The following is a 20,753-nucleotide window of genomic DNA, read 5'->3' on the forward strand; positions in this document are numbered from 1 at the left end:
GGATTTGATGTATGTTACATGTCTATAGCTTATAAGTACTCCATACCTACCTGGGCACCTATTAATCAATCGGATATCTTCCTAAGTCTATTTTCTCATTATGTGATTCAATCATTTATTTTTCACTTTCTCATCTTGGTACAAGAATTTTAGTTCTTGGAGCTATACACTTTTGGTTTTTTTCCCTTTGATCTACTAAGAAAATTTATTTGTGGGTTTGATACACTGGCTGGGGACCACCGCGCTGGGTAACCTCTAGCTTCGATATTACAAAGGATGAAAAAAGCTCAGCGCGCCAGCTCTTTCTACCAACATAAAAAAAGATGTAACTTTATTCTTCTTCTTTTTACATATCGGCGGAGGCAGTAGCACCAGTGATAATTTCGACCAGCTCCCCGGTAATGACAGCCTGTCGGGTACGGTTGTACAGAATCTGGTACTTGCCAATCATCTCACCAGCGTTCTTGGAGGCGTTCTGAGATGTTTTAATTAGCATTTGAAAATGAAAAAAAATTCATGCAGAAAAAATAGTAAAAACTTACGTCCATAGCGTTTCGTCGGGCAGACTGCTCGCAGGCGTGGCCCTCAGCCAGAGCCCAGTAGAGGGAGTTGGCAAGGCTGTACTCGCGGAGGTTGCCAAGAGCGTCGTCCTCAACCTCGAAGGCAGAGATGTTGGCTATTTGGCTGTTAGTATCATTTACTGCTTAAAAAAATGTTGTAGAATAGCATGCGTAACATACGGGACTGGGAAATAGCCTCCTCGGAAAATGCCTCAATGAAGGTGGGCTCGTAGCTGGTGGCGTTGATGAACTTGTTATACAAGATCTTAACGTCGGTGTACTCGGTGGGCAGGTTGACGATCTGGTCGGCGATGGCCTGGGCGTCGGCAAAGGTAGGAATGTCCTTGCCAATGCCGGCGAAGCTGAGCTGGATGTTCTTGGAGTTGGTTCGCTGCAGCTGAGCCTTGCTCTTCTCACCAATGAGGACCAGGTCGAAGTTCTCACCCTCGGCGAAAAGGCGACGAATGGTACGGGACATTCCAGAGTGAATACCACCGCAAAGACCCTTGTCGGAAGAGCAGACGATGACGAGGGACTTCTTCTCCTCGGCCTCGGCGGCGGTGGTCTCAGCAGCCTCGAAGACCTCGTTGGAGGTCTGTCCGTACTTGCGGGAGTCGTTCATGCTGCGGGTAGCACGGGTGAGCTTGGTAGAGGCGACGATCTTCATGGTGTTTGTGATCTTCTCGATGTTTCGAATGGACTTCAAACGAGTCTCGATCTCACGGAGAGTCGCATAGGTGGCAGCGGTGCTGGGACCAGCAGCAGCTCTAAAGCAGTCATTATTAGCCCATATAAGTCCGTTGAACTTTCATTTTCCCCCCCCTCTCAGCAGTAAATGAAAAAATCCGCCATCGCATCCCCCCAGTAGCCGCAGCCCTTCGCGTTGGTTGTCGTAGGGGCGCCCGTAAAATCGCAAAACTCGTTCGCGGGCCACTCGATGCGGCTATAACAAATTCTTATAGATGCTAGTTCCCGAAGAGCAAAAAAAAACTTACAGCGAGGGAGCTGCAACTGCAGCTCGCAGAGCAGGTCGGGCAGCCCTTGACAACATTGTGGCAAGTGTGAGAAGTCAAATCTAAGCCCTCTGGTCAACGCAGACCCAATTGATCGTGACGCAGCGGATCAATTGACGGGGTGTTCGTGGGGATGCGGTTCGGGTTGAGTGATTGCAGTTTTGCTCACTTTCTCGGCAAATCGACGGGAGAGCACGGAGGACCAAAGTATCCCGGTACCCACTGCTATATGCACGTGTGGGGGCTGCAGCCTTGCTCGTGCACTAACAGTTTTTGCGTACAGAGTACCGCGAAAAGTGTTATCCCATTGTTGCGGCGGGACCCTTTACAGCGATATTGAAAAGTGGCTCCTTCAGAATATCGTTATAGCACGTATTTAGGGTAGCTGCATCGAAGACGATAGATGCATAAGGCTTTTCAAGCCGAAAACACGAAGGCGTTCCTTCTTGAACTCTTTTCCGCCAGCTTTTCTGCCTTCTTTAGACTTTCTTTCGCCCTAAGGCTGTCGGGGTTAAATTCTCGCCAGCCTGCTCTAAAGTCAGCAGATCTGTTCTTCTCTTTTTTCCCCCGATTCTCCCTCGGCCTTGCATTTGGCAATCACGGCTTCAACATTCCTTTGGCCTCTCGCGCCTCATTCAGAGCCTTGCATCTATCGAGTGCCAGCCGATCCACGCTGCAAACCATGGCTTTCGACAGTTCAGACGACGATATGCCTATTGCGAGGACAAATGGGCGTTGTGAGTCATCTCCAGTTTACATGTTAACTTTTTTTTTCTCTATATTTTCTTTCGGTTTCCAAACCCCCAGCCTCTATTCTTGGCACACACGCGATTGCGCTGGCGCTTACGGTCGAGACGCACCTCCATGTCGAATCGCGCGCAAGTAAGCATTGGCAACTGGCTAACCGTGGCATCAACTCTAGTGTCATCCTCGAAGATATCTCGCGCCGAAGACATCGCCTTGGATAAGTCCATGTCCAAGCCCTCTGGGATGGCAGGCTTATCCATCCGAAATGGACCTGTTGAGAACGGCGAGATGGATTTGGATTCGCCATCTACTAACGGATCCAAGCGCAAGTCACGAGAGTCGATCGCCAAGGTTGATTACAAGGATGAATCGGAAAGTGATGGTGAACCTCTGGTAGGTGATGTTCTTCAACCTTGATGGCTATTATGGTGTAAGTGCAGTCAGTTAACGCTATGCGCTACAGGCGAAACGACAACGATCCAAAAGGGTCCAGGAATCAGATTCAGACGATGAGCCTATGTTAAAGGCTAGAGGGAAGAAGCTGCCGCCGTCTTACAAAGAGACTGCGCTACCTCAGTCCTCTTCTGATGAGCAGCCACTCGGTGTTAAGCTCGCTAAGAAAAAGGCTGACATCGAGAGGAAAGCTGAGTTGGAGGCCAAAGCCATTCGTGCTAAGGACGCGAAGGCAAAGGCAAAGACGGCCCCGAAGAAAGCTGTAAAGAACGAATCGGATGATGACCTGCCTCTCGCGTCATCCCATAAGCGACAATCGAATGGTGCGACTACAAAGAGAAAATCCACGGTTGTAAAGAAGGATGAATCTGATTCAGACGCACCCATCGCCAAGAAGTCCAAAGCTACCAGTGCCGCTGCCAAAAAGAGAGCTTCGTCAGCAAAGGATACAAAGGATGCTAAGAAGGGCAAGTCCAAGGAACCCAGCGATGAAGAAGAAGAAGAGGGATTCGAGTGGTGGAATGCGCCAAAGCGAGAGGATGACAGCATCAAATGGAACACCCTTGAGCACAACGGGGTTCTCTTTGCGCCGGAATACCAACCACTCCCAAAGAACGTCAAGATGTACTACGATGGCAAACCTGTGACCCTCAGTCCGGAAGCAGAAGAAGTCGCTACGTTTTGGGCGTCAATGATGACCGCTGCTTCTACCCATCACCTTGACAACCCCGTCTTCCGCAAAAATTTCTTTACCGATTTCTCTGATTTCATCAAGAAGTATGGCGCCAAAGACGCGAGCGGAAATAAGATTGACATCAAGAGCTTTGACTTGTGTGATTTCTCTAAGATTGCAGAATATTGGGCGGCAAGGAATGAAGCCAAGAAGGCCATGACCAAAGAGGAGAAGGCAGCTGCCAAGGCCGAAAAAGACGCTCTCGAAGCTCCATATCTTTTCTGCACGTGGGACGGAAGAAAGCAGAAAGTTGGCAACTTCCGAGTGGAACCTCCCAGTTTATTCCGTGGTCGAGGAGAGCACCCCAAGACTGGCAAAGTCAAGACTCGAGTGTTACCGGAGCAGATCACCATCAACATTGGCAAGGGTGCCAAGACCCCAACTCCGCCAGCTGGACATAAGTGGAAAGCTGTCCAGCACGACCAAAAAGCTACATGGCTTGCCATGTGGCAGGAAAACATCAATGGCGCTTACAAGTATGTCATGCTCGGTGCTGCCAGTGACGTCAAGGGTCAGAGTGACTATAAAAAGTTCGAGAAGGCTCGTGAACTCAAGAAGCACATTGATAAGATCCGCCGAGATTATACCAAAGATCTTAAGAGCGAGGTTATGGCGGATCGTCAAAGGGCTACAGCCATGTACCTGATTGATAAGCTTGCTCTCAGAGCCGGAAATGAGAAAGACACGGAAAACGAGGCCGATACTGTTGGCTGCTGCTCACTGAAGTACGAGCACATCTCCCTGCAGCCCCCAGACCAAGTCACATTTGACTTTTTGGGTAAGGACAGTATCAGATACAACGAGACAGCCCGCGTGGATCCACAGGTTTTCAAAAATTTGAAGCTATTCAAGAAGGCACCGAAGACTGACGGTGATGATCTTTTCGATCGCCTTAACGTAAGTAACATTACATTCACTCGATCTAGGCAGCATAGTATAATTACTAACAACGAACTTCTAGACATCTCAACTGAACAAGCACCTGAACAGCTACATGACTGGACTGACTGCCAAGGTCTTCCGTACTTACAACGCGTCTCACACCATGTCTGAACTTCTCAAGGAGCTGGGTAAGGACCCACGCTCTCGAGGAACCATTGCGGAAAAGGTGAAACTGTACAATGACTGCAACCGCAAGGTTGCCATTCTTTGTAACCACAAGCGAACTGTTGGCGCAGGGCACGAGCAGCAGATGCAAAAGCTTGGAGATCGCGTAAGCTTTCCTCCCCTTCTCTCTATATGTATAATGGAACCAGGCTGCTAACTCTATATTAGATTAAGGGCCTCAGGTACCAGAAATGGCGGACAAAGAAGATGATGCTTGACATTGATCCAACTCAAAAGAAGAAGAAGGGCGCAGCTTATTTTGTGCGAGATGAGGATCTCGATGACGAATGGGTCAAGGAGCATCAAGCCTTCTTGGTTGACGAACTGCGCACCAAGATTCAGAAGAAGTTTGAAAAGGACAACGAGAAGCTCAAGGCTAACAAGGAGCGAGTCATGCCTGAAAAGGAGCTCAAGGAACGCCTTGGGGCAGTCAAGGAAATGGAAGCCAGATTCAAGAAGGAGAATAAAACTGGCAAAGTTGAGGCCGAGGGCAGAGGAGCGTCAGTAGACAAATTTTTGTCTTCTATCGACAAGATTGATGAGCGCATCAGGGTCTTGGAGACTCAAGCCGAAGACCGTGATGGCAACAAGGAGGTTGCACTGAGCACTTCAAAGATTGTAAGTCTGAGAATATTGCAGTTGATGCAAAAGGTACTAACAATGGCCTGCAGAACTACATTGATCCTCGTTTGACGGTAGTATTCTCGAAGAAATTCGATGTTCCTATTGAGAAATTCTTCTCCAAGACTCTGCGAGACAAGTTCCGATGGGCTATCAAGTCCGTCGAAGACGCAGAAGACTGGGAATTCTAAAGCAGAATTCACAGGGACGAAGATTTTCACAGTGCTCGCTAAAAGAAAGTCTATTTCTCCTTATTTACTTGTTGCTTTTTGCTATTTTTCGTTCCTCTTCTTTGAAGTCATTTCGAATCTCCACAAACACAGGCATATATATATACAATATACATTTACGGAAAGAGGTGGCAGGCAACCTGCACCTTGAGGAATACAGCCCCAATATCATTCAGGTAGACGCGGCGCAGCAAAACACAGCACTTTTTTTTTTATTAACAACTATTTATTTTATTTTCGTTTTCATTTTATTTTCACGGCTCCCACGAAACATGGTACGATGGAGTTTATGAGGGTTGACGGCGAAAAAAAGAAACATTTGAACATGGTCGAACGCGCACAGCGGAAAAAATGGGAGGAGGCTCACACACACACAATGGTGCTTATTTCGGGGTGTCTAGGGCGATGGACGGAGTCGTGAAAGGTAGAGAGGGAGGGCAGAAGTCTTTTTGCTGAGATTCTTTCTTTTTACGTCGGGGGATCAGATTGAGAGGGAGGGCATCGGGGCGTGTGTAGGAGATAGCAAGAAACATAGCGAGGAATTTTAAGATAGGTTTGAGCTAGTATCGCTTAAGCCATGCCGTATTGTTTTAATTGATGATTTTATTTTACGTTTTTCCTTCAAATTAGTAGATTTGAGATTCCATTCATGTCTGCTTCATTTCAACGTCAATGAAAATTGTATATGCAGCATCGTTCAACGGGTACAGGTTGTCATCGACTTCATTGGTATGTGAGTTAACACCTGTCTATATACATGGAGTATATACAAAGTATTTGATATCAAAACAGCATAATTTGGCTGTCAACTTGTCCATCGTACTCTTCATGCTCATGCTATCTATAATGAGTATCCAAAACTATGCCGTCATGTAACGCCGTAGTAAAATGCAGTCCCCGCGTGGAGCACCATGCCTCTCGCTTCTTTTGCCAGTTTATAAACCCCAATCGGCACTTTCTTCCCCAATATATACATTCCAACCATTCATTACGCATCAGCTATTAAAACCGCCGTCGGTTCGTTCGTGTTCTCATCATTATATTCTCACAGCAAGTGCCAGCGCACCCATCGCGATATGGCCCAGCACAACCATCATTAGCGATAGTGTAGGCACACCTAATGCTGCGCCAGCGCTATCACGCGCAATCCTGCCATTTGGATTCATATGCCATCCGCTAGGGATGCTGCCCCCTGTAGGAGTAACGCCATCAAGCCACGCGAAGTCAGTCTGTGTGGCAGTAGCTGGGTTTTTATCCGTGCCGATGCCACCCACGGGAATGGATAGGACAATCGACGGCGTGCTACCAGGCGTGCTGGCCGTGACAGTGAGGCCGTTCTGGCCGTTCACATTTCCGTTGATTTTACCGCCAACGGCTTGAATCGACTGCCATGAGCCAGAGGTGTTGCTGTAGACGTATTGCTTGCCCGTAGAGTAGTCTGTGATACTGATGCTCTGTACCATCATGGTAAAGGGGCCTTTGCTAAAGTCAGTAGGACCTTCAGCCCATTTGACAGTGCCTGGAGCATTGGTGGCTGGATCACCACCGGCCCATGAACCGAACTTGACCTGCATCGGTGTCTGCGGGTATTGGTTCGACTCAGCATCAGCTTGGGTCAGAGTACGCAGCACAGAATCGCCCGCCATCCAAACGATTCTGTCTTGAGTCCAGTCCACCGTATACGTGATCCAGTTTGCCTGTGTACCCGAAACGGTGTGAAACTCTCCACGGTTGTAAGATGTGGTTTGGCCTTTGCCAAAGTAGTTGGACTGCATCTGGTCTGGCTCAGCCCCAAGCCACTCCATATCAATCTCATCAAGATCATCCGATTGCAGCACCACAGATGAGACAATACCAGCTCCAGGGGCAGCCTTCATGGTGACTTCCACTCGGCCAAACATGATGTAAAACACGGAAGTGAGCTGTGGAGCATCACCACCAGAAGCAACGGTAAACGAGGCGCCGTTGCTGTTGTATGTTGGGTTACCAGATGCGACGAATGAGTTGACGCTGCCCTTGGTAAAGTCAACATTGATGCTCATGCCCAGAGCCGTGTCCGCGGGACATGAGCCTGGCAAGTCGCAAAGACATCTCGGTTAGTCCACAATTGCAAATCCAACTGAATCAAATGAACCAGACCCTAGGGCCGTGACAGATCAACTTACCCGTTGTCAATGGATTGCACCGGCTAAAGGTCTGTGCCAAAACTGCTCCCGGCAGCGCCAATACAGCTACAGCCCCGTAGGCGAAGCTCGCCGCTCGTCTCATGGCTGCAAAGAGGAGTACCAAAAAAAAAAGTGACGGGTCGAAATCAGGAACAAGAGCAGAAAAGGATGGTCCCTGCAAGCGATGCAGCCTCGTGCAGCTTGTGTGGCAGAAGGACTGTGCTAGTGCCACGCAAGGGGGAAGCCCGATAAGATAGTGCAAGAGAAAGAGAGCGAAAAAAAAAATACTATTCGTGCTCACACCTGATGGGAGCTGAGGCTGCGAGATGCTGCTCTGTCGTTTCAGTACCTATGTACGTGTGTAACGTACTACCAAGCTGGTACAAAGTAAACAGACTGGTGCTTAATCGAGCCAACCGCAAGGTACAGTAAAGCGCGCACAAAAAGCAGCAGGTTATGCAAGGAGATTCAGACTATGCCTTCCAGCATTCCAGTCTCAAAAAGGCTTCAAAACGAGAGAGAAGTGATAAAAGATTCGAAGCTACGCAAATTTGGGAGCTGGGATGCAGTAAATCCAACCAGAATAAACAAATGGCTGGTTATAAGCGGGGGGCTTTGCACCTTCCCAGCCACTCGAGTTGCCTACGTCTTCGTCATCGAGGCCAACTTCCAAGGCAGGCTCGTATTAACTTAACACCATTTCTGGAGTAGTTGCCGTATTCTTGCTGTCTGCTTTCCTTTTTTTATTCATGCCTCTTTCCTTTGCTTCCTTTTGTGTCTCTCTTCGGCCCTCGCACAAGCGTAAACTGGGCAGTTGCTCCCTCGCATCAACGACCCACCGCCTTCTCTCAGTTTTCACTACTAACGCAGTGCCATTTTTCCTGATCTCTGAATCATATGCTTTCCCACTTTGATATTCCTGCCTTTTCCCCATTCTCTGCATAATGCATATGCAGCCGTCGTTAGTGACTTTCTGTCTCTGTCTTTCCCTAGACTCTTTTTCCCCATATCTTCTTCATCTCCCGGCGTGCATTGGCGGTCAACCACTCGTGCGCTGGCCACTAAGTGACAGTTGTCCGACGTACCCAGCACTATTAATGCGGGTGGTTGGGACTTGACGCAGTAGCCATGGCCGGCCCCTCAAGCCGCGACCCGATTGGGTGTCGCTGCTTGAAGCCCAAAAGCGGGCCCCGGAGCCGAAGCGCAGAATTTCGGTGAGAGCAGCCCGCCGGCCTCCCGGCCTACCCTACAAGCCTTCTATGGAGCTGCAGTACATAATCGAATCCATTGGGCATCTGACGTGGCGGCCGAAGGTGGAGGAGCGCCGGCAGCATCGTACGGGACATGCGGTGAAGGCCCGTCTATTATGCCGTTTACCAGCGGCGGACTCATGCTAGGAAGGATGCCGTTGCTGTTTGACAGCCCCAGTCGTGACGTGTTGCTCCTTTGAAGGCTTCTAACTTGCTCAAGCATGTGGGAATAGCAGCATTAGCAGGCAGTTGCTTTTCCAGATACAGGCCCAGCCATACAAGTGTAGTCATGATGCTTGACATACAAGGACGCTATCGACATGGACAATATGTACCATATCACACACCCCGCGAACTCACTCCCCAAGCGCAAGGAACAAGCCCTTGCAGCCATCAGGACACAGCATTTCGAGTCTGCCTGTAGTGTCCGGGGCATGAACTAGATGGCAATGTATCCATCGTGAATATCGAGATTGTGACAGAGCCTAATAACTCACCAGCGATGCCGGTAGGTCTAGATGCCGCGGCGTCGAATGTAGGGAGAGCATTGTCGCGGCTCCGCAGACCGCCTAGACCCCTCCTTCAGTAAGGCCCAAGTTGCCGCATCACCAATCAACTAACAGCAGTGCCACTGGCTAAATCTCAGCTCGTATCGATCAATTGATAAAGTTTCCCTTATCAATGACATTGGGAAAGACAGAGACTTCTCGTCAAATTAGACAGAATGCATGGTTCACTAGCCTATGTGACAGTTGTACGCAGTATGTACTTGTAGTGATAGAGAAGCAGGGTAATCACACAACGGTTAGGCCGTTGGCAGATGCAGGAAAAAGCACGGCGTTGTTTCGGGCTTCAACTAACCCAGACGAGAGCCAGTCTAAGCAGATGAGATTAAGCAGCATTCACAGCCATCTCCATAATATCATACACCCATTGACTCTTCCCGAGCCGAGACAAGACACACGCCAACTTGATCATGCACGTTGCATGTATGCAAGTTTCTCGGCAGGAATGCATGCCTGTCTCAGTTATAGCAACCCATTGCTGATGCGCTTCCCCGACATGAAGGCGACAAAAAAGAAGAATACTGTAAGAAATTTTTTTTTTTTTTTTTTAAAAAAAAAAAAAAAAAAAAATAGCGAATGCAAGACCGGCTATTAGTTCTCAAGCTGGCAATGCATTGGCCTGATCCGTAGGCCAAAAGGGCAGTCGATCGTAAGACAACAACGGAAAGCTATCCAGGTTATGGGCTGCTAGCGCAGCAAATCGCAGCAATGATCAAGATCTGTCCCCTCTCTCATCTTACCCCTCCAACCCAGAAACCAGGCAAAATGCCACATGTCTCATGATGTTAGACAGATGCTCCCACGGCCGTGGATCGTGCGTAGTAGTAAGAGAGAAATAACTGATCTCATTAGCATACTTGTAGTAAGATATTACGAGGTCCAGCGTAAAGTCCAACGCCGTAGAGGAGACCATATTACTATCACCTTGCTGTACATTATTCCAAATTCTGCTGGATTCAATCCCACCTGCGGCTGTTGCAGCCGTCTTGCCGTGTCTGAGAGGATAGCAATCAGGTGTCTGAGCTTATTCTCTGCTTACAGCAGCAGAGATGCAGCAGGCTATTTTTTCTTCGTCTCCATGGCTGCTCCCCTTCATTTCTCAGAATCGACTGATGGGATGCCTCTTGGCCAATCTTCTCATCCTACTGGGCCATCAGGGTAGCAGTCCTAGACCCCATCTAATATTTACTCTGCAAGTTTTACCGCGAGAGCCGGATTTTTTAAACAAAGAAAAACAGAGAAAAAAAGAGTGTGAGCGAATATGCAACAGGCTGCAGCTCGCAGTGTCACACTGGAGCCAAAAGCAACAATTGCATTGTATCCTCTGCGGGCAGCCCATACATTGGCTCAATTTCCCACCCTCCGTGATCCGCATTTTCGTGGCACCGACAGTCGCGCTTTGATACGGGAGAGTAAAAAAAGAAACAAACCATAACGCCACCCGAAGCTGTAAGGAGATTTGGTTTTTGTAAAAAAAGAAAAGTGAGAGAAGATTGCGAAGGGGGCCACTAGACTTGTCAGAAGTCAGAAGTCAGAAGTTGTGCTTCTTAGCTTGCTTTAGCTTAAACCTCCAAGAGCTTGCTCATGTCTCAGCTGTTGGTAGTCAGTACGCTATATGGTCATACTGTACGGAGCAACGCACTCCATATTGATGACATGTCGGACTAATGACGCACGCCACTTCCTCGTGGGCACAGGGCAAGAGGAAAAGCCAAAAGCAAAGAATGAATGTGCTGTGCATCATAATAGTTCGTAATTCCCGGTGGCTCATGTCTGTTGGTCGATCCGCCAGGCACTAGCCAAAGCCAATATCGCAGAACATCCATCATCACACACACTGGCACGTAGTGTAGTGCAGAGCCACAATCGCAATTGCAATCGCAATCACAATCTTCACAGCTCACGGAGTGCTATCGCCACCGGATTCCCGTCAAGCCATCATCCACACTCTGGCCCGTGCTCGTATTGAAGTCTGTGCTATCAGACAATTACACGCGGAAATCGGTAATTATCTGTGATGGCGCAGCAATACTCTCCGCGAGGGACCGTCAAGGGACTCGTGCGCACAGCTATTGCTTTTTCTTCTCTCCATCCGGGTTGGCTGGAGCCACTCGGCTGCGCTGCCGCCCGCGCTTTTGAAATGAACAACCCACACACCGTACGCCACTGAGTGAGGCGAAAAAAAACCATGACTTGACTAGGAATTCCATCAGCCAAGTGTTTCGTAGCGATATTATTTGTGTAATTTTAGAGAACCACCAAACCGTTGGCCTAATGGTTTCACACACAACAACTTGTATGGGGACACGACTTCGTATGTATAAGCCTCAATAAATCTGGAGATCCACCGTTAAATACTAGTCGTAGCAAATTTTAAAGTCTTGCTAATTTCCACACAGTACCCAGTCCGAGAAGATGAAAATAGAATATTGTGACGTCCGTCGAGTGGACATTCGCTTGATTTAATTCACCTGAGCGTTTCTTTTTTTAGTAGAAAAATAAAATGGTTCCGATGAAACACTGATGTCCGCAGTTATATGAGGCCAATATGACATATCGCAGTAGCCAGAGTCAGTACTCCGTACGGCGTAGCTGTAGCAATATTTCATCAACACGTGTAGCTAGTAGCAGCCCGTAGCCCGTGGAATAGCTCAAGCAAGCAATGGATTCATCGTGCGTGCATGAACCCTCCTACGCTTGTTGCCCGTCCGCCCGCCCGTAGTTCTAAATTGCTGCTCACAGACCGCATCCCGCACTCTGCATTCAACGGCTCTTGTCAAGCCATGCTGTGCTACGTGTAGGCCGCTCACGTACCCTGCAGTCCCGTGGCGAGAAAACAAACTAGTGAGCTGTAGCGACAATAGTGATACAGGATACCCCGTGATAGTAGTCCCGGTGCATATGTCTTCATAGTAGCATAATGATGTTTCCTGAGATTTATGCATTCTCAAACGGTAGTAGGGTAGCATCGAACGACTGCCGGCAGATGATGGGGCGGTTGTGCCTCTGCTAGCGAGACGACCTAACCCAGACGCTCACATTCGTGCAACACCAAATGGTAGTAGTATACATGCTGGCACAGAGCGCCGGCAGCAAAGCGCAAAGTCGACCGATAGCGGCTGTTCTATCTGGCGCCACTTGGCTGCCGCGGAATCGCTAAATCGGAATTGTTGGACGAGCTTTCGCTGCCTTCCGTGAAAAAACATCCGTGGACATATCTGGAATCGCCGAGGCAGCAGGCGCGATGTTGAGCTGAGGCCGGGAATGGATGCAGAAATGGATACGCCATACCGCCGTACGAGTGCCAGCACCACCCGGGACCTTCGGTTGCTGTGCCCTTGCAAGGCCTGGCATTGTGAGGACGAATACCTGGGAAGATTTGGCTGGATGGAAGGTCGAACTGTGGGCCATGAAACCTTCCAGAAGCTCCATGGGCTTGGGTTGCGGAATGCCCAATTGGCCACCCTAAGCCCATGCTGGAATAAGTCGTACCTGCGCTAGCCCGGGGGATGCCCTGGCTAGTCTTTTGCCAGCAATGCCTCTCTCCACTGAGCTCTTAACATGGCACAGCGAGTTGATTTACCATGGTCATGGTAGCGGGTCGGCCATAGGCATTGAACAACCGAAGCATTGTGCTCTTTTTCCCGTTCCAGGCGATGGACCCCCCCGTATTGTCGGCATGAAGTGTTGATATGCCGTCAAGAAGAGAGCAATGCGGCCCTTCAAGATGAGGCACGCTGAAACATATGGCAAAGACGAAACAAAAATTGACAATGGCTCGAAACAAGTCTAACGCGTGAAAAATACCCGTGCCGCATCCATTGTTATGCTCAGAGCGGGGAAACCTGGCAGCCTTTTCTTCGGCAATGGTACTAGTATTATACGGCACAGTAGCAGTTCTTGTAGTGCCTGCTAGCTGCACTGCTTGTAAACAAAGAAGGTGTTAGTCGTCTCGCTCGGGTCAGCGAGGGGATAGCGAAGGATGGATAGAAGACTGGCGTTGTTCTACCAGTGGACCTTGGGCACACAATTTGCGCTGGTGCCGTGCCATAGCCAAGCAGAAATCCGGGGAGCGGGTAGACCGCTAGGGTCCGGTGGCAAGGGCCAATTGATCCCGGTCGCCAGGCCACTATGGTATCAGAGCGAGATGCTGGCCACACGGCTGCGAATCCGGGCCGCTGCTAGTCTTTGCGCATTGTGCAGTGAGCTTCGTCTCCCAGGGCCCTGGTCGTTTTGATCTAAGAGATTAAGTCCTGACTCGTCCGCATCCGTCAAAGTCACTTGACATTGGCCCTTGAATTCGACGGTGTAAAAGGCGGTGGCAAATATGGATTTCAATTCTCTTTGTCGCCTCTTGTCGAGCAATTGCTTGCCAGGGTGCATCACCGGCTGTGAGCTCCGTACTCCGTAGTTGATATGATAGTTCCTAGACTTACAGGCACCAAATGGAGCAGATGGACTCCATGAGCTATCTCGATTTGCCGACCGTGTTAGTGCTAATTGCCATCGCCGCTGGCTTGCCTCCTATCAAGGTAAAATTTTTTTTTCTCGTGTGTGCGCGCGGTGTTGGCTCGGCGCAGAAGAGATGGAATATTGATGATTCAATTTGGCTAAATCTCGCATGCCACCCCAAAAGAAGTAGCGGTGGACGATTTTGCGAGAAAAAACAACAACAAGAAGAATTTTAAGAGCGCAAACCAACGGTGAAAGACATAACGTGCAGAATGCTTGCAGCAAAAAACTGCCTCGAGGTGGGCAGATTGTTGGCAGTACCCAGCTAGACTACTATCCGCAATAAGCAAGCTGCAGAGGCGGCCCAACCAGAGCATGACTTGTAGTGGCGAGCAGCCAGCTTGGCCAACGGGGATTAGCTCGAGCTGCTGCCAATAGAAGCCTGTAGTGTCCCAAGTAGTGCAGCTCCCATGTTGGTTTAGAACGTCGACTACGAGTCTTCTAGGGCTCTCGCTCGAGTCCGGGGACGCTGTCGCAGGCATCCGTAGACCAGTGACCGGTGCCACAGGCTGCCGGGGATCGTCCGAGTCAAGAAGACCGCCTCGTCTACAGTACTGGCAAGATGCAGCAGTTGTCATACCCTTACCCGACCCAGGCTGTCTGAGAGCCCGCCGGTGTGCTAGTAGTGCGATCTGTCGTCTGCAGATGCCAGAGACACCTCGCCTAGCAAGGATGTTGCCGAAATCTTTTTTTCTCTTGTGTTCAGGCGGTGGACGCTGCCGGTTCCGCGAGTAGTAGTATGCGGTATTCATTTTGCTGTCTTTGGCGAGGCGGCGAAAAAAAGCTTTTTCCCGCGCAGCCTGTCAGGCACCACCATCCTGGTTTCTGGCGGTGTCGGTCGCCCCCCCCCTCGGCTGTCAATTGAGCGCAGTATGTGCCAATATCTCAAGAGCTTCAGAGCGACGAACAGTCGGTGGCCGTGCAGACGGCGGATGAGGATCGGTGGAGAAAATCTCGGGCACGAAGCGGCTTTGCTGGTTGGTTCATCTCGCTCTTTTGTAGCTCGTGTCGCTCTGCGAATTAGGCTATTCCCTTAGTCAACTCAAGTTTGCGGAGGCGGGTAGTGACGCCTAACTGCAGCGGCCCTCTGCTGTGCTCTGGACGACAAGACGACGAGCTGACGGCGGTTACCTGGAGCAGTTCAGACGGGTCGAGGGCGGGTGGAGAGAAGCGTCGGTGCTAGGCCGGGCTGGGGGCGACGGAGGTGGTGATGCATCGTGCATTGCACAAAGTCCCAGTAGTCTCTTGTGCTAGCATGCGGTGTACAAGCCCTCTGCTGCTCGGGACGGATTGGCACAAGCGCGGATGCGCGAGTGAGGTGGCAGCTACAGGTACCTGCTGGGGAGGGGGCGAAGGGGCCAGGCGGAACGAGCCCTGAGCAGCAGCTGTGGGCGGTACCTGCATACAGCGGGCTCCAGTGGCCGCATTGGTTCCTGCATGGCTGCGTCTGCAGCGCAGTGGCGGTCTCTTCACAGTGGGGATGCGCCAGGTTAATGCAGTGGCCAAGCGGTGGGGGACGCCGGCCATGCTGCGATTAATGACCCCGGGCTTTGGATAATTTGCTGCTTTGTCGGTCAGCCAATGCTGGCCAGCCACTTACTCGCACTCCCACACACACATGCGTCTCCATCCATCATATCATAATTAATTACAGAGTGCGCTCAACGGAGCCGATTAATTAATTGCTCGCACAACAGTCGTGTGTTGGTTGCCCGGGGTCACAGTAGTCGGCACAATGTCGGTACGGGGCGGAGCGTCGCCTTTTTAATTTAGCAACACGGGGTCTAGCACCGTCTTGGGCGTAGCAGCGCCGTCGAGGGCCAACGGCGCAGAGACGGCGAGTGATAGTGCCAGCACTTGGGACGATCCATTTGCTCTTCTCGTGCCTGATCGTTTGATGTGATTGCCCGTTCCGGCTAGCAAATCAATTTGACGGACGGCGCTTGCGTCTGGCGCATGTTCCCCAAGTGTTCTTCAATATCCCGTTTCGTCCGCACGTGCTATCCGCGTCCAGTTGGTGGAGGATCATCCCATAATTGCACATCATGCGCAGCTTGTGCCGGAGCATTCGCTTATTCTAGTGTGTCGGCCAAGGCAAAATACTGTACACAATGAGAAGGATACAATGGATTATGATTATGATTATGGATCAAGGGCCCTTCGTATTACAGTACTGCTACCATTACGGTGTAGCCAAGTGCTGCTGTACACAACAATGGCCCGGGCCTGCCGCTGCCAGGGCCCGACGTTGAAGTGGATTTGCCCGAAAGTCCACGCAATGCAGCTATATCGATAAGAAACGAAAGTGCCTTGGACGGGAAAAAAAAACGCCTCTGCTGCTTTGTGCAAGGTTCAAGGGTCTGTGCACTTTGTTCATGCACTTCCATTCTCGACTCGTTATGCAGCACTAGGGTTTCAGATTAAACTGCGCAGCCAATAGGACCGCAGCCACCGGTCCAGCATATGGCATAAGTCCGTTACGTTAGCGACGGCGGCAGCCAATGCTGGCATCGTGCGTGTGATAATCGGCGGATGCTGCAGGCGCAAGATTACTGCTGGCCTTGTGTGTACGGAGCATTGCAGGCACCATCTCCAAATGTCAAATCACTGACACCGCTAGACGGCACCGACGTGACGGCTCGGATAGGATGAAACCCTCTGCATGCGGGACGAGCCTGTGCATCACATCACACACACGCACACACACTGCACGCACATGTTGAGGATCAATGCTTACGGCTCGATCCTGATAGGGCCGTCTTGGGTATACGGAAATTGGATGCTGCTAGTAAATATAGTAGAGCCAGATGCTCGCGCAGCACATGCTGTTTCTTCGACAACAAGTATACATACCCCAGGACAATAGTATCGGCCCAATCAACCCAGGTTGGCTTCGGCCCAGAGAGTATCATCGCTTCTCCAACTAGAAAGCCACCTCTTTTTTGCCTCTTTTGTAAAGACTAGCGGAGCCGACATGTATACTATTGCGATCTATCTTAGCAAGTTGTCATAGTCCTTCCAAGACAAGACTAACAACAAGCCACCAATAGGCGAATGAGACTGCGGGCACAAACTACTTGCTAGTAGTGCTACGGCTGCGTGCAAATAGGCAGCCTCTTTATTTTCCCCAGCTGCACGATGATGGACCCTGGTGGCTCGCCAGGCGTTGTAGCTAATGGAATATGGCCCGAATGGACCAGGACGAAATAGACAAGTGATTGAAAATTGAAACAGCCTCCCACCCATCTCACGACACACCGTTAGATGTCGCCAAAGTGGCGGCCATGCAGGCTGTCTGGCAATAGTACGGAGGAATGGCTGCATCCAATAACCTATCGGACGACTGCCAGGGCTCGCTTAATCATGTACGTACACCGTAAAAAGGGAAAAAGTGGAAATCTATCCCAGCAACCACCCATCACTGTAATTGCGGTGACAGCTTTCTTTTTTTGTTTCCATAAACAAGCACGTGCAAAAGTACTACGACGTTGTGCTTCACCATTGTTGGTCGAGATGAGGAGAAAGAGTACAAGGGCGCTAGGGCACGCAGCCCAGAACGATCGCCCGCGACAAGAGTGCCATTTCCACTCTTTTCCGCAATCGACAACACTGCTATGACTCGCCTCAACAGCCATCACAACGGATGGTGAAACTGGCGGTTTGCTGTGCCGGGGAAAGCCACCGCCCACCGACTTGGAGTCGAATGGCTCCGCACGGAGTACAGTAGCTGCCTTCCAGTAGCTTTAGCGGGCCGGAGAACCCACCGGCGAGTCGACGGCCGTGGCTCGATTCTCAGCCCAGGCGATGGGGGGGCCTGGAGCCTCAATGGGGCATTTTGCGGGAACGCGCGGGGCCACCAGGCGATAGCGAGCGCGGTTCTACGTTTGGCTGTCCCGGAGAGGGAGGTTGGATGGAAGCTTTGCTGGAATCTTTAGTCGAGGCGGTATACAAGGTTGGTCGGTACTACGGAGCGCATATGCCAACACATACTTGTAGACAGCGACTAACGGTAGAGAGGGGTTTAACATGGGTTGATCTCCATGCAGCAGGAGACAATGGAGGATACAAAGAAAAAGAAACGAAAGAGTCGAGAAAAGCGAAAAGGGACAAGACAAAAGAGAGACAAAGCCAATACGGACTTTTTAGTTTCTGCTGGAGGGGGTGCATCTTGTTTGGCCGCAATGCTGTTTGCCACGCTGCCCGTATTTTCCTTTCTTCTTTTCGTATACTGCAGCCTGTTTATCTAATACAAGTAAGCACGTTGCTTTTCTCTCTCTTCTCTTTATGCTACTTGCGCGTAGGCGTTTCGTATTGGGCTCTTGTGTGTGGCTACAGGCTACAATACTACTGTCCCGGCTAGAACTAGCGCGCAGCACTAATTCGACACAAACAACAAAAAAGAGTCCTAATGCATAAGCATTATGGAGCACATACGAGAAGGCTAGGTACAAAAGTATGAAACAGATGACGAAAAAGGTGGTATTAATGTCCAGCACTGAGTGGAGCTGGCCTATTCTTGTACGAAGTGCAGTGGTACATAAAAATAATCCACTCATGCAGTCCGCTCCTCTTGGATTGTGATCGACGCACTAGGCCTAGTTCTGGCAACTGGGCAATATGTCAGATCCAGTTTGGCTGTCGATGGCCACCGTAAGACCAGATGCCTTGGGCAATACCACATATTCGTGCTTGTGCTACAGAGCAGCAGGCATGGTAATAACAATGGATGATAACAAATACCACAACTGGGGCATGCTACATACAACTACGGTGCATATTACCGCTAGCAGTAGTACCTGCACAGCCTGTGTGACTGCCACCGGTTCGCAAACATCAATGTCTGGTTCCAGGTCTTTTTCACCTGCCCGACGGGCCAGTCAGCTCACCCATCCGCTCACTGATATGTGCCCTGACGTGACAAACACACCATCACATAATTAAACAGCCTGGGCGGCAGCATGGCCAAACAAGTCTTCAGCCGTTGCAAGTGCAGTGGATGTAACATCAGCCCTTCCCACCCATCGGCCAATCTGGCATCCGCATTTGACGTCGTTTTGCCTTGGCCCTAAAGCTGCGATTGGGGTTGAGGTTTACGATTGGAGCAGCATCTTATCTCACATTCCCACTTGTCTAGTGACAAACGGCTGGTTTCACCTGAGCTACTAACGATTGAATGACTTACAACCACTGGAATAGCTGAGCGGCGCATCGCCCAAGCAGCGATATCATGTGCCTTGCAGCGGTGGGGATGTACGTAGGTGTGACGCCAAAGGTCGAGTCCAATGGCTGTGCATAGTCGAGCGTGCGTCAGTGTGCAGAGCTGAGACGGCGGCTTTTTGTGCAAGCTGTGTGGTTTATCCTATCGCACCGCACCGCGGCATTATGCAGGGCTTGTGACGCGCTCACAGTGTGCTCGTGCTGCGCTGTGAGTGGCCAGCCAGTGGCGGAGGGGCATGAAAAATGGCGCGCACAGAGGCAGCCTGTCAACGGCGGGCAGCGAGATTTGCAGGCTAAGCAAGCAGTGCTACCACCTGGAAGTTTAGCACGAGTAGCACCTGGGTTTAGTGGGTGGTGGTACCTGTTTAGTGGATGGGACAAGTGGTGTTAGCTGGATTGGCGCCGGCGCAGGCCACTGCATACCCGCCAGTTGATAGACTGAGTGCAGTCTGGCTGATGCCATAGGCGGCCGCTCGCCATCCAGGTGTGCGTGCGCGTGGGATTAGCATCAAATCATCGAGCAGACAGACGAACGGCATGGCAATCGACGGCCCAATCATCGGCACTACCGCCGTTCAGATGTCATTGGAGAGGCATCCATCTCTCGAGCTTTGGAGGATCTCGTGGCTTTTTTTTTTTTTTCCTGCTCTGCACGCGCGCCCACACCTCCAAGGCGGGTTGTGATGTGATACTAGCCGTATGCGCGCGACAGCAGCAACAAACAACCCGGGAGCAACACTCATAGGCTCGGTTGATAGTGGCACTTTTTTTTCTTTTCTTTTTTTTTTTTTCGCTCGTTTTTTTTCTCTCACTTTCCCGTCCCAAGACAGCAGCCGCTGTGGAGAGAGCCTGTGCGTTTGTGCTGTGCCTGTCGCGGTGCATCCGAGAGGCAGCAGCGTTGTCTCTCTCTCATTATGCTTGTTCCTCATGCCGTATGGACGGCTGCACTTCGTACGTTACGCTGGCTCGTAAGCCCACACCACAGTCAGTCCAGAATTAGAAATGGTGGCTGCGCCCTGCTCTCCCGCGGTTGACTCAAAGCCAGCCAGTCATCTCGTTAATTTGCACGGCACAAACGCCCACTGCGAGATGGGGTCCCAAGTGAGCTCCAAAGAGGCCAAAAAGTGCGCGTTGGTGCTTTGGGAGACCAGAGGCGCAATACGGAGCCTAGCATCCGCCGCTTTCTTGGTTTTGATTGCATTACATGCAATGCTGGCACGTGTGTACTATTACTCGTGCTATGCTAGCTCGCAGCGACCAACGCTCACCAAGAGAGCGCAGAGTCGTGTTGTCTGGTGAGGCCCACCGCTTTAGCACTGTATCCACTGCCAGCAGAGCCAGCGACTCGAGTTTTGGCCTGATCAACTGCGATTTTTTTGTCAACTTCCCACTTTGGCGGGCTAGCACTAGCAGCGCCAGTACGTACCTCGACTAGCGCGACACTAGGTACGTACCGCCTCCACGGACGCTCTCGAGAGCCACCAGACCAGGGTCTCGTATACTAAACTGAGAGATCCCTGCAAGGCCTCTGGACCTTGGAGTTGGGTCCTCGCAAGGTTCGCACACCCCAGGCGCCATC

The 20,753-nt window shown here is 50.7% G+C and overlaps 7 protein-coding genes across 7 annotated transcripts; 2 read left to right on the top strand and 5 right to left on the bottom strand.

The window, feature by feature from the left end:
- Positions 1-90: 90 nt before the first annotated feature.
- GGI43DRAFT_392715 (F1F0 ATP synthase subunit gamma) lies at positions 91-1,746 on the bottom strand. The gene is made up of 4 exons (XM_083204587.1): positions 1,556-1,746; positions 741-1,327; positions 543-676; positions 91-475 (listed from the first exon to the last, which is right to left on the bottom strand). The coding sequence occupies exons 1-4, from the start codon at positions 1,609-1,611 to the stop codon at positions 347-349; spliced, it is 906 nt and encodes a 301-aa protein (XP_083064714.1). The 5' UTR covers positions 1,612-1,746; the 3' UTR covers positions 91-346.
- A 509-nt stretch (positions 1,747-2,255) lies between these two features.
- Positions 2,256-5,425, top strand: GGI43DRAFT_420264 (DNA topoisomerase 1; the record flags this gene model as incomplete). Its single annotated transcript, XM_083207793.1, has 6 exons — positions 2,256-2,310; positions 2,457-2,713; positions 2,784-4,403; positions 4,468-4,719; positions 4,782-5,231; positions 5,285-5,425. The coding sequence occupies 6 exons, from the start codon at positions 2,256-2,258 to the stop codon at positions 5,423-5,425; spliced, it is 2,775 nt and encodes a 924-aa protein (XP_083064715.1).
- A 1,076-nt stretch (positions 5,426-6,501) lies between these two features.
- On the bottom strand, positions 6,502-7,732 carry GGI43DRAFT_379277 (concanavalin A-like lectin/glucanase domain-containing protein; the record flags this gene model as incomplete). The annotated part of the gene is made up of 2 exons (XM_083202813.1): positions 6,502-7,535; positions 7,630-7,732. 2 exons carry the CDS (start codon positions 7,730-7,732, stop codon positions 6,502-6,504), a joined length of 1,137 nt encoding a protein of 378 aa, XP_083064716.1.
- Positions 7,733-8,729: 997 nt separating this feature from the next.
- Positions 8,730-9,437, bottom strand: GGI43DRAFT_142726 (uncharacterized protein). Its single transcript, XM_083199311.1, has 2 exons — positions 9,185-9,437; positions 8,730-9,085 (listed from the first exon to the last, which is right to left on the bottom strand). The coding sequence occupies exons 1-2, from the start codon at positions 9,313-9,315 to the stop codon at positions 8,887-8,889; spliced, it is 330 nt and encodes a 109-aa protein (XP_083064717.1). The 5' UTR covers positions 9,316-9,437; the 3' UTR covers positions 8,730-8,886.
- A 3,164-nt stretch (positions 9,438-12,601) lies between these two features.
- GGI43DRAFT_379278 (uncharacterized protein) lies at positions 12,602-13,037 on the bottom strand (the record flags this gene model as incomplete). Its single annotated transcript, XM_083202814.1, has 2 exons — positions 12,602-12,910; positions 13,029-13,037. 2 exons carry the CDS (start codon positions 13,035-13,037, stop codon positions 12,602-12,604), a joined length of 318 nt encoding a protein of 105 aa, XP_083064718.1.
- An 831-nt stretch (positions 13,038-13,868) lies between these two features.
- On the bottom strand, positions 13,869-15,147 carry GGI43DRAFT_142709 (uncharacterized protein). Its single transcript, XM_083199310.1, has 2 exons — positions 15,033-15,147; positions 13,869-14,982 (listed from the first exon to the last, which is right to left on the bottom strand). Exon 2 carries the CDS (start codon positions 14,707-14,709, stop codon positions 14,056-14,058), a length of 654 nt encoding a protein of 217 aa, XP_083064719.1. The 5' UTR covers positions 14,710-14,982; positions 15,033-15,147; the 3' UTR covers positions 13,869-14,055.
- A 2,583-nt stretch (positions 15,148-17,730) lies between these two features.
- GGI43DRAFT_142768 (uncharacterized protein) lies at positions 17,731-18,462 on the top strand. Its single transcript, XM_083199312.1, has one exon. It carries the CDS (start codon positions 17,868-17,870, stop codon positions 18,315-18,317), a length of 450 nt encoding a protein of 149 aa, XP_083064720.1. The 5' UTR covers positions 17,731-17,867; the 3' UTR covers positions 18,318-18,462.
- The last annotated feature ends 2,291 nt before the right edge of the window (positions 18,463-20,753 follow it).

Source organism: Trichoderma evansii (genome assembly GCF_050947405.1).
Source record: "Trichoderma evansii strain SZMC 28006 chromosome Unknown GGI43scaffold_2, whole genome shotgun sequence".
Classification (NCBI taxonomy): Eukaryota; Fungi; Ascomycota; class Sordariomycetes; order Hypocreales; family Hypocreaceae; genus Trichoderma; species Trichoderma evansii.

Coding starts and splice junctions, on each gene's coding strand:
- GGI43DRAFT_142709 (XM_083199310.1), bottom strand. CDS start 14,709: ATGAATACCGCATACTACTACTCGCGGAACCGGCAGCGTCCACCGCCT.
- GGI43DRAFT_142726 (XM_083199311.1), bottom strand. CDS start 9,315: ATGCCCCGGACACTACAGGCAGACTCGAAATGCTGTGTCCTGATGGCT. Junction 9,086..9,184: donor TCCATGTCGATAGCGTCCTT/GTATGTCAAGCA, acceptor TGAGCAAGTTAG/AAGCCTTCAAAGGAGCAACA.
- GGI43DRAFT_142768 (XM_083199312.1), top strand. CDS start 17,868: ATGGAAGCTTTGCTGGAATCTTTAGTCGAGGCGGTATACAAGGTTGGT.
- GGI43DRAFT_392715 (XM_083204587.1), bottom strand. CDS start 1,611: ATGTTGTCAAGGGCTGCCCGACCTGCTCTGCGAGCTGCAGTTGCAGCT. Junction 677..740: donor GGAGGCTATTTCCCAGTCCC/GTATGTTACGCA, acceptor ACAGCCAAATAG/CCAACATCTCTGCCTTCGAG. Junction 476..542: donor CCCGACGAAACGCTATGGAC/GTAAGTTTTTAC, acceptor AAAACATCTCAG/AACGCCTCCAAGAACGCTGG.